The sequence below is a fragment of the Mobula birostris genome, chromosome 7 (genome assembly GCF_030028105.1).
Source record: "Mobula birostris isolate sMobBir1 chromosome 7, sMobBir1.hap1, whole genome shotgun sequence".
NCBI lineage: Eukaryota > Metazoa > Chordata > Chondrichthyes > Myliobatiformes > Myliobatidae > Mobula > Mobula birostris.
Window position 1 is genome coordinate 46,970,313 of NC_092376.1, and position 12,493 is coordinate 46,982,805.

The window sequence follows — 12,493 nt, forward strand, 5'->3', positions numbered from 1 at the left end:
CACCTTACCTTCAGGTGTAGATAAAATGTGGAGCTTCCATTGGAATTTAAAGGGTAATTTTTCTGTTTTGCAGAAAAATGTTTTAAGTCCATGAAATATGTTTTAATACAACAATTTTTCTGATATTTGGGAATAAAGCACAGTTTGCACTATAATAATTGAAAAATTTTCTACAAGGGGTGGGGGGTTGAAGAGCAGATTAAGCGATCTTGTCAGTAAAATTTGTTTGGTTCGTTCTGCTTTGTTGAGTATAGCATGTAACTGTACTACCGAATCTTGCTTAAAGGGGGAGCCAGATTGATTTATTTGGCTGAGAATAATATACTGTATTTAAGAGGACTGTTGAATGCTTATATTTTAGTATAAATTATTTTTCCTCTTATTGGGCGGTCCAGTCATTGGCAGAAGCAGGCTACAGTGATGAGGCTTCTTGCAGGTTGGCAAGGTTTGTTTAAAAGGAGATCTATACGGGCATTTGGGCTCATTCTGGCAGCCTAATCAGTGTCAGTGGCAGTGGCAGGCCACAGCGACAAAGTTTCACGCAGGTCGGCGACGCTTGTTTGAAAGTACAGAAGGGACACGCAGGGTGGCCATTGTTGGGGGGAGGCCAGTGGTGAGAATAGGAGTATCAGGCTTTGGTTCAAAGGAGGCTTTGGTTTGAAAGAGGTGTTGGGTCTGGGTAAGTTTCTGTTAAGGTTCCCATTTTAATCTCTTACTGTACCTAGTGTAGTAAATGGCCATTGTGTGTTCTTCATGCCGGATGTTGGAGTTGTGGGAGATCCAGAGTCTCCCAGTGAACTGCAGCAGCTGGATGACCTTTGGCTTGTACAGGAGAGTGAGGAGATAAATCGATCAGAGTCACAGGGAAGTAGTCAGCCCTAAGTTGCTGGAGGTGAGTAACTGGGTAACTGTTAGGAGAAGTGGAAATGTGAATAGGTAGTTAGCGCAGAGCCCCCTGTGGCCATTACCCTCAATAATAAGTGTACCATTTTGGATACTTTTGTGGGGATAACCTTCCGGGGAGTGCTACGGCAACAGTATTACTGGCACTGAACATGAGTCCATGGTATAGAAAGGAAAGGGGGAGAAGAGGGGAGCGGTAGTGATAGGGGACTCAATAGGCAGAGGAACAGACAGGAGATTCTATGGACATGCATGGGACACCCGGGTGGTGTGTTGTCTCCCAGGTGCCAGGGTCATGGACATCTTGGATTGTGTCCACAGCATTTTTGGAGAGGGAGGGAGAGCAGCCAAATGTCTTAGTACGTATTGGTACCGATGACAGGAAGGAAAAGCAAAGAGGTCCTGAAAAGAGAATTTAGAGAGCGGTAGGTAAAAAGCTGAGCAGCAGGACTTCCAGGGTAGTAATTTCTGGATTGTTGCTTGTGTCATACGCCAGTGAGAGTAGAAACAGGATGACTTGGCAGATTAATATGTGGCTGAGAAGCTGGTGCAGGGCAGGGCTTCAGGTTCTTGGATCATTGGGATCTCTTCTGAGGGAGGTATGACCTGTTCAAAAGAGACAGTTGCACCTGAACCCGAGGGGGAACCAGTATTTTCGCAGGCAGGTTTGTTGGAGCTGTTGGGGAGTGTTTAAACTAATTTGGCAGGGGGATGGGAACTGGAGTGAAGAGATGGATGGTAAAAAAGCAAAGATAGTGTGCAGTCAGACCATCAGGAAGGGCAGGCAGATGACAAGACATAATTGCAGCTAGCGTGGTGAGTATCAGTGCATTAGAGATGCAGAATCAAAAAGGGTAGCAAATACAGTACTCAAAAGTGTAAAATCTCAATGCACGAAGTATAAAAAATAAGTTGTTGCACTATTACAGATTGCCAGGTATGATGTTGTGGCCATCACTGAATTGTGGCTGAAGGATGGTTGTAGCTGGGAGCTGAATGTCCAAGGTTACACATTGTATCGGAGGGATAGGAAGGTAAGCAGAAGGGGTGGCGTAGCTTTGCTGGTAAAGAATGGCATCAAATCAGTAGAAAGATGTGACATAGGATCAGATGATGTTGAATCCTTGTGGGTTGAGTTAAGAAACTGCAAGGGTAAAAGGACCCTGATGCCAGTTATATACAGGCCTCCCAACAGTAGTTGGGATGTGGACCACAGATTACAACGGGAAATAGAAAAGGTGTGTCAAAAGGGTAATGTTATGATAATCATGGAAGATGTCAACATGCAGGCTGATTGGGAAAGTCAGGTTGGAAATGGATCTCAAGAGAGTGAGTTTATTGAATGCTTATGAGATGGCTTTTTTGAGCAGTTTGTTGTTGAGCCTACTAGGGGATCAGCTATTCTGGATTGAGTGTTATGTAATGAACTAGATGCAATTAGGGAGCTTAAGGTAAAAATCCTTTGGAGGCAATGATCACAATATGATGATTGAGTTCAGTCTGAAATTTAATAAGGAGAAAGTGTCTGACATAGCAGTATTTCAATGGAGTAAAGGAAATTACCGTGGTATGAGAGAGAAATTGGCCAAAGTATCTCAATAAATAAATAAAAGTAAATTGGAAAGAAATGCTGGCAGGGATGACTACATAGCAGCAATGGTGTGAGTTTCTGAGGAAAATGAGGAAGGGCAGGATAGATGTATTCCAAAAATAAAGAAATGCTCAAATGGCAAAATAATACAACTGAGGACCGGAAAATTGCAAATGTCACTCCACTCTAAGGAAGGAGGAAGGCAGCAGAAAGGAAATTATAGACCAGTTAGCATGACCTCAGTGGTTGGGAAGTTCTTGGACTCAATTGTTAAGGATGAAGTTGTGGAGTTCTAACACAGGACAAGATTTTTCCTTAAGGAATCTTACTTGATGAACATGTTGGAATTCTTTGAGGAGATTACAAGTAAGGTAGATAAAGGGGATGCAGTGGATGTTGTAACTTTGGACTTTAAGACGACCTTTGACAAGGTTGCCGCACATGAAGCTGCTTACCAGGTTAAAAGTCCATGGTATTACAGGAAAATTACCGGCATGGTTAGAACATTGGCTGATTATAGGAGACAGCAAGTGGGAATAAAAGGATCCTTTTCTGGTTGGCTGCCATTGACTAATGGTGTTCCACAGGGGTCGGCATTGGGACTGCTTTTTATACTGTATATCAATGATTTAGATGATGGAATAGATGGCTTTGTTGCCAAGTTTGCGAATGATATGAAGATTGGTGGTGGGGCAGGTAGTATTGAGGAAACAGGGAGGCTGCAGAAGGACTTAGATTAGGAGAATGGATAAGAGAGTGGCAAATGAAATACAATGGCGGAAATAGCATGGTCATGCTCTTTGGTAGTAGAAATAAATGTGCAGACAATTTCCTAAACAGACAAAATCCAAAAATCTGAGATGCAAAAGGACTGGGGAGTTCTTGAGCAGAACACCCTAAAGGTTAACTTGCAGGTAGAGTTGGTGATGAGGAAAGCAAATGCAATAGAATTCATTTCAAGAGGTCTAGAATACATGAGCAGGGATGTAATGCTGAGGCTTTGTAAGGCAATGGTGAAGCCTCACTTTGAGTATTGTGAACAGTTTGGGGCTCCTCATCTAAGAAAAGTTGTGCTGGCATTGGATGGAGAGAGTTCAGGGGAGGTTCACAAGGATGATTCTGGGAATTAAAGGGTTATCATAAGAGGAACGTTTGATAGCTCTGGGTTTGTACTCGCTGACATTTAGAAGGATGAGAGGGGATCTCATTGAAACCTTTTGAATGTTGAGAGGCTTAGACAGACTAGATGTGGAAAGGATGTTTCCCATAGTGGGGGATTCTAGGACAAGAGGGCACAGCCTCAAGATAGAGCAGAGTCCATTTAAAACAGATGTGGAGAAATTTCTTTAACCAGAGGGTGGTAAATTTGTGGAATTTGTTATCACAGGCAACTGTGGAGGCCAGGTCGTTGAGTATATTTATGACAGAGCTTGGTAGGTTTTTGATTGGACATGACATCAGAGGTTATGGAGAGAAGGTTGGGGAGTGGGGCTGAGGAGGGGAGAGAAGGATCAACTATGATTGAATGGCAGAGCAGACTCAATTGGCCAAATGGCCTAATTCTGCTGCTATGTCTTATGGTCTTAATTAATAGCCCAATGAATAATTTGGAAATAGGTCACTGTTTCCAAATAACAGTTCAGTTTAGCTTGCCTTTGTACAGCACTATGTGACCTTCCATATGTCTCACAGTTTTGTATTCATTATGTAATTTTAAATGACAATTATTACTATTTTTAACTTGATGTTTATTTTTTATTTATTACATTTTTAAATTGTTAATTCATTCATAAAATTCTACAGATAAGCTCTGAAATGAAAACAGAAAATGCTAGGAAAATTATAGGTTTGAAATGTTAACTTTTGTTTTTCTCTATAGAAGTTTTCTGACTTAACCATTGAGAGCATTTCCTGTGTCTAATTTTCTCAGCAAGTTTTCACAAATTGATGCAAAGCTAGTTTTTGATACTTTTAAGGGAGGAATATTTGGGAGACTCCAGTTCCTGTATGTGATCTGTTTAGTTTCACTTGATCCACAGGAGAGACAGATCAGCCTAAAGACTGCACGCATGCTCTTCTGAAAAATTAGGATTTACTTTCTTTTAAATGATCTGCTTTCTGAAGTAGATGATCTTGGTATAGTTTATTTTATGTAGTTATGCTATTAATCTCGTAAGATGGCTTCAGTGTGCTTTAACACATTCACAGTAAGTTTCAACTTTGTTTCCAAATACTTCATATTTTACTCCAATTTACTTGTAATCAAAAAGCTAACTATATAAATAACTATATTTTCCTCTTCTCTCAGGCACCCCCATCCATGGTCAGTCATGAGCAACGTCAGCATGCAGAACATATATTCCTGTCGTTTAGAAAATCAAAATCACCATTTGCAGTATGTAAACACATATTAGGTAAATTTCTCATTTTTGTATTAACTGTACATAGAACAAAAGTAGTTGCTTTCTTATAAATATTTATGAATCTGTTTATAGACCACAAGATAAATCATCTTTATGAAATGTGAAAATATGCTGAGCTGGGTGGAAATAACAGGCTACTGCCTGTGATTGTTTTTATTATAAAATTTGCTTTCCCCTCTGAATCGTGCACTTGAATTGCTGTAGGATTTCTATCATCTCATTTTGCCATTCTTAACCTTGGTCATATATCTTTACTACTTAATTGTGAAGGTTTTCTACAATGGCCCAGAAGCTTAGATAGGTATTTCCAACATTTTCTGGTTGTGAATTAGTGTTTTTTTTTAAACGTATCCCATGGGTAATTAAATCAACAGTTGTGCTTGTCAAATGTTATAATTTAAGATCAAAGGCATACTAAAAGATAACAAACCATAGAGCTGAATGGTATCCTGTGAAATAGATGTGAAACATCGAAGTTCTCCACAAATCACTGAAGCAAATATTTTTTGAGGGCTGCAAGGATAATAGATAAAAACACGAAAAAAATCAGATGATAGATAACTATGTGGGGGGGAAATAAGAAAATTTACATGGATAAAGTGGCAGCTGCAGCTCTGCTCCAGCAGTTAGAGCACATTGTTGGGATGAAGTAGAGAGACTTGCACCTGACCCAGAAAATCTTGGCCGTCTCTAACTCTAAAATATGAATTGACCAAATGGAACAACTGTTGGTTTTGTGGGGTAGTTTTGAAGTCTTGTAGTCAAATGGAACCTTGATTTTGATGAATGGCAGAGCAGGCTTATAAGGTTATGTAGCCTGTTGTTGCTCCTAATATACTTTAATAAAGCTTGGTGTATAGAAAATCTGAAACAAAAATGATGCTGGGAATCAATAATTTGAACAGAAAATGCTGAGACACTCAGAAGGGCAGGGTGCATCTCTGGGAAGATAAATGGCTAATGTTTCAGCTTCTTCGACTTGAAACAATGCTCTTCTTACAACTACGGCCTCACCTACTGAATACTTCCACCATTTGCCGTGTATTTCTTAAGCTGAGTATACCATTGAGATTGATAGATCCAAATCAGGGCAAGAAAACTTCAGCTTGTTTTACAAGTATAGCGTAACAAGCTTTCATGTACTCTTTGCAGTTTAGAATAAATGTCTCTCTTTCCTTACCCCCACCTTCACTTCTTGCTTGCCATTAGCACTTCCTCATGAAGGCTATTAATAACTTGGCTGAGTCTACATTAATTCCATTCAGTAAATTGATATCCTGTATATACAGTTAATGGTAACTTTGACTTCCCTTTGTAGTTTGGAAGAATGATCTCTACATTCCTTTAGTTGAGAAGGAACCTCCTGTTGAAGATATAATAGTGTAGCAATTAGGTCACCAAACTGGTTACAAGACGCAGAGTTGTGAGCAGCTGGACATTTTGAATTTAAGTAACTATGTAAATTTATATCTATTTTTTAAATAGCTCATTGTGATAATGGTCACCCCCAATAGCCATGTTGCTGCTTTAAAAAAAAATCTTGATTTATTAATATTCAGAGATGCAAATCTGCGGTCATTACCCAGTTTGTCCTATGTAACACTCAGCCCACTGGGCCCTCTGTTCAGGGGTGAGTGGGGATAAATAATAAATGCTGGCATTGCCAGTGATGTTCATGTACTGTGAATGAATAAAAAGAATGCCGGCTTTGTACCGATACAGTTCATAACTAAAACACCCTCTTGGTAAACTTGCAAATAACTTGATAGCGGAACAATATAAGGGACCATGGTATTAGAGGCAAGATACAAGTATTGGTTGGCTGACTAGCAGAAGGCAGAGAATGGGGATAAAGGGATCCTTTACAGGATGGCTGCTGGTGATTAGTGCTAGGCTGAAAGTTGGCACAACAACTTTATATGCTAATGATCTGAATGGAGGAACTGATGGTATCATAGCCAAGTTGCACAGGATCCAAAGGTTCACAAGACTGGTCTTATGAAAGGATTAACATATAAGAAGTGCTTATCTTTAGACCTGTACTCAATGGAGTTCAGAGGGACGAGGTGGGAATCTCATTGAAATTTATTAAAAGGCCTGGATAGACTGGACCTCGAGAGGATATTCCTACTAGCTGGAGAGTCTGGAATCCTATGGCAAAACCTTAGAATAAAGGATCAATCCTTTAGAACTGAAATGAAGAAGAATTTTGTTATCCAAAGAGTGATGAATCTGTGGAACCTGTGAAGGCCAAGTTATTGGATATTTTTAAGGCAGAGATTGATGGGTTCGTGATGGGTAAAGGTAAAAAGCTTAAGGGTTATGGAGAGAAGGTGGAAGAGTGAGATTGAGAAAAGATGAAAAATATGAGCCACAATTGAATGATAGAGCAAACACTATGTGTTGTGACCTAAATTGTGCTCCTACTACTTATGCTATTGTGGTCTGAAAGAGTAATAAAAAAAAAATGAATAAAGTCAGCAAGACAGATAAAAGATAGTAAGTAAATTGTGTGCAATGTGAGGGGGAGTGTAATATGAAATTATTCATTTTCATAGGAAAGATTTAAAAAAGAATCATTATCTAAATGGGGCAAGATTGTAGAGCTTGGACATGTAGAATAACCTGTTTGTGATTGTGTGTGATTCACTAAAGATTATAGGTACAGAAAGTAATTAAGAAAGTTAATGGAATATTACTGTTTATTTCTCGGGGAATTAAATGCCATAGTATGGAAGTTAACTTTTTAAATATAGTGCAGTGGTGAGACCCCATTTGTGTATGTGATTAGACTCCTTATTTAAGGATGTAAATACTTTGGAAGTGGCTCGGAAAATGTTTCTTAGTCTAATACCTGGAATGCGTGAGTATTTTGAGGAAAGGTTTCACATGCTGGGCTGGCATTTGCTGGAGTTTGAAGGTTTAAAGGCAGGGTGGAGCTTGGAGGTGTAAGAGGTGATTTGAATGGAGCATAATATTTAAGAGGTGGATGTAGAAAAGTTGTTTTCTCTTCTTGGTGAATCTAGATGAACTGAGAGTCCTTGCTTGAAAATAAGGTATCATTTTTTAACTTTGGCAAGAGACAACATGAAATGCAGTCTTTGAATAATCTTTAAAGGAAAATATAGATAAATAGTAAAGAAATGGGAGAACGATCTCCATGGTCAGATGAGTCCGTGGTCTGATCAAATGGGAGAATAGGCTTAAGCAGTTGAGTGGCCTGCTCCTGATCTAATTTGAATGTCAATATGTCTTAATTAGTGATTTCTGATTTTGGCACTTTGCTGGTGGGGAAATATTTTCCAATTCTTAAGCCCATGTTTTAATCCTATGTAAGTGGTTACAGGGAAAAGCTGACAAAGTATTTTTGATTTTTTCCCTCACAGAAACAAGTAAAGTTGACTACGTTCTATTTCAAGCTGCCACAACCATAATGGAAGCAGTTGTGCGAGAATGGGTACTATTGGAAAAGAACAGCATTGAGTCACTACGGACATTCCTCTTAACTTATGTCTTGCAAAGGCCTAAGTATGTACTGAGTAATTTGTGTGTTGTGATAATGGAACTAGATCATTAGCATATTCAGGATATTGTACTGAAGCTTCCCCAAAATTGTTTGCTTATAGACGAAAATATTTCAGCTCCAGTTTTGTTTATATACCACTGTAAAATTCCGATAATCTGGCACCCTTGGGACTTTGACATACTGAATTAGCAGCTTGTTTGGAGTATTAAATATTCCTCTTAATTCTTAAACACACTTGTGTTTAAAATACCCTTGTATTTTACATTTTTGTACATTACACAGGAGTATAATGAATTTGTAAGAAAAAGACAAGCATTCTACACCCTACTACAGCCACAATTTTACTCATGTTTCTGAGCGCTGATGTATCAGACCTGGATTCTGGTTCTAGCCGCACAGTCATAGCTCACAATTGCCCTGGCCGCTCTTTGGACCTTCAACGTTTCAGCGCATATTCTGGGTTAATGACCGAGTCAGTTGCCAGATGATCAGGATTTCTGAATAAATGTTTTTTTTTTAATTTTGGGAATTTTACTGACCATTATAGTTTAAAACAAGGTCTTCACTTCTCCCTCCCCTGCAGCTGTTAATCTGATCAACCATTCTATTCAGAACCCCTTCATCTATTACCCTTTCATTGCACTGTACTCATGTTAAGCCACTTTTTATAATGCTATTTGTGAATACATGATATTATTGTTTTCGTACACATTTTAATCTATATTCGTACTTTAATCTCCAGCTATATTTTTATATTTTTTATTCTTTATAATTGTTGACTTTTTTTGTTATATGTTGCACCCCTCCCCTCCCTCCCTCCCTGACCAACACACCATAGCAAATTCCTAGTACATGTAAATGTATATGGCGAATAAAGCTGATCCTTGATCCTTTATAAATTTTATGTGAACCTCTAGCTCCATGTGCATGTAAGATGGTAGTTGCTATTTGTGTAAATTTGAAAAGATGATGTGTTGTGTTAAAGATTAATCACTTGTTATCCTAATCGAATTACAAGGTCAAATGAAGAAGGAAGTTTAACACTGCGGTACAATATGTCTGAAATCCTTCAAGGGCACAATTTAATACTCAATCAAAATGATGTCCTTAAAATTCATCCTTTCATCATGTGGGTTCAGAACTTAATGATAGTATGTTCAACAAATCACAGTAAACACTGATAATAGTCAATTGTATTCCACTGGAAAACATTTAAAGCATCTTGTAATGAAGTGAATATGGTGTAGATGATCTCAAAATCCATTTTTGTTTGCTCACAGAAACTTCAAGAACATTCATCCACACATTATACTGTAACCTAGATTGCAGTAACAATAAGAATTATCAAGCATTAACTACCGCGTCTCTTGCACTTCATCAGTACGTGGCTCCATGTAACTGCAGTTGACTAGTTCTATCTTAAATGTAGTTAGAAAATCACTTGCAATTGCTTCACTAATGTTTATAGTTGATATAGAAATCCTACAGCACGATACAGGCCCTTCGGCCCACAATGCTGTGTGGAACATGTACTTACTTTAGAAATTACCTAGGGTTCCCAGAGCCCTCTATTTTTCTAAGCTCCATATACCTATCTAGGAGTCTCTTAAAAGACCTTATGGTATCCGCCTCTACCACCGTTGCCGGCAGCCCATTCCACGCACTCGCCACTCTGCATTTATTTTTTAAAAAAACTTACCCCGACATCTCCCCTGTACCTACTTCCAAGCACCTTAAAACTGTGCCCTCTCATGTTAGCCATTTGAGCTCTGGGAAAAAGCCTCTGACTATCCACACGATCAATGCCTCTCATCATCTTATACACCTCTATCAGGTCACCTCTCATCCTCAGTTGCTCCAAGAAGAAAAGGCCAAGTGCACTCAACCTGTCTTCATAAGGCATGCTCCCTAATCCAGGCAACATCCTTGTAAATCTCTGCACCCTTTCTATGGTTTCCACATCCTTCCTGTAGTGAGGTGACCAGAACTGAGCATAGTACTCCAAGTGGAGTCTGACCAGGGTCCTATAAAGCTGTAACATTACCTCTCGGCTCTTGAACTCAATCCCACAGTTGATGAAGGCCAATGCACCGTATGCCTTCTTAACCACAGAGTCAACCTGCGCAGCAGCTTTGAGTGTCCTATGGACTCCAATCCCAAGATCCCTCTGATCCTGCACACTGCCAAGAGTCTTACCAAGAATACTATACTCTGCCATCATGTTTGACCTACCAAAATGAACCACCTCACACTTATCTGGGTTGAACTCCATCTGCCACTTCTCAGCCCAGTTTTGCATTCTATCGATGTCCTGCTGTAACCTCTGACAGCCCTCCATACGTAAGGCCAGTGATGTTGTGGGGATGGAACTGGACGCTCTGACGGTGGTGTCTGAAAAGAGGATGCTGTCCAAGTTGCATGCCATCTTGGACAATGTCTCCCATCCACTACATAATGTACTGGTTGGGCACAGGAGCCAGAGACTCATTCCGCCAAGATTCCGCAGAGCGTCATAGGAAGTCATTCCGGCCTGTGGCCCTCAAACTTTACAACTCCTCCCTTGGAAGGTCAGACACTCTGAGCCAATAGGCTGGTCCAGGACTTATTTCCTGGTATAATTTGCATATTACTATTTAACTATTTATGGTTTTATTACTATTTATTTATGGTGCAACTGTAATGAAAACCACTTTCCCCCAGGATCAATAAAGTATGACTATGACTATCCACAACACCCCCAACCTTTGTGTCATCAGCAAATTTACTAACCCATCCCTCCACTTCCTCATCCAGGTCATTTATAAAAATCACAAAGAGAAGGGATCCCAGAACGGATCCCTGAGGCACACCACTGGTCACCGACCTCCATGAAGAATATATATAAACCAAAAAGATTACAATTAGCTTTATTGTGCATGGTACTCCTGCCCATTTTTCCAACTTGTTAAGTCCCGGTTTCTCATCACCCTCTGCTTGTTGATCTGCAGTATTTCATTTCTAAGAAATCTTAAAATCCCTCCATGGCTTCACCACTTTTTGACTCTATCATCTCCCTTGGTCTTTAATTGTCCTAGTTATTGCTGTCCTCTTTGTTCTAAGTTCTGTAGTTTTAGTTGTAATGCCTTTAGCTGCCAAGACATTGTTGAATAATTTCCTTAAGTTTCTCACTTGCACTTTCCTTTTTTTTAAAAAAAAAGAAATGGTACTCCTTAAATCAATATTGGTTCATAAAGAAGCTATAGAGTTGTGGACTCCGTTCAGCACATCATGGAAACCAGCCTCTCCTCCATGGACTTGTCTATATTTCTTGCTGCCTTAGTAAAGCAGCCAGAATAATTAAAGATGCCACTCACCCAGGATATTCTCTTTTCCCCTCTTCCATCATGCAGAAGATGTAGAAGCCTGAAAGCATGTACAACCAGTTTCAAAGACAGATTCTGCCTTGCTCTTAAGACTATTAAATACTTCCCTAGTATAATAAAATGGACACTTGACCTTTTATGATTTTGTGCCTAATTGCTTACCTACACTGTACTTTTTCTGTAGATGTTGCTCTTTATTCTGGATTCTTATTGTTATTACCTTTTTTAAACCAGGGTGCACTATGTACTGATTTGATCTATATAAACAGTATGCAATACAAGCTTTTCACTGTATCTCAGTACATGTGTCAATAAACCAATTTCAAATTCTACTTCCAACATTGTTGACTGAGGCTACGTCCACACTACGCCAGATAATTTTGAAAACGCTGGTTTCGAGTAAAAACGACAGGCGTCCACACTACGCGTTTTTCAAAATATCTCTGTCCACACCAAAATGGATATTTGGGCGAATCTACTCCTACTGGGCATATGAAGACACATCTACAGAAAACAAGCGAAGAGGAAACGGTATAATATTTACGTTTCTGCGGCAGCGTTGTGCTATTTCCATAGAATAAAACAAAAGTACCACCAACAGCAGCGAAAGGAAGTTTTCAACAATGTGTTCGAGGAATACAAAGAAAACCTGCGCTGGAAAAATCAGACCGGTCTTCTCCATTTAGAC

General features: G+C 39.4%; 1 protein-coding gene across 2 annotated transcripts in view; it reads left to right on the forward strand.

Annotated features, from left to right (window-relative positions):
- The window catches only part of xpo4 (exportin 4), a 110,639-nt gene that overhangs the window by 24,229 nt on the left and 73,917 nt on the right, over positions 1-12,493 (forward strand). For both annotated transcript variants that reach the window (XM_072263066.1, XM_072263067.1), the window contains exons 2-3: positions 4,803-4,908; positions 8,304-8,445. In XM_072263066.1, coding sequence (XP_072119167.1) covers positions 4,803-4,908; positions 8,304-8,445 — 248 coding nt within the window. The remainder of the gene's footprint in view (positions 1-4,802; positions 4,909-8,303; positions 8,446-12,493) is intronic.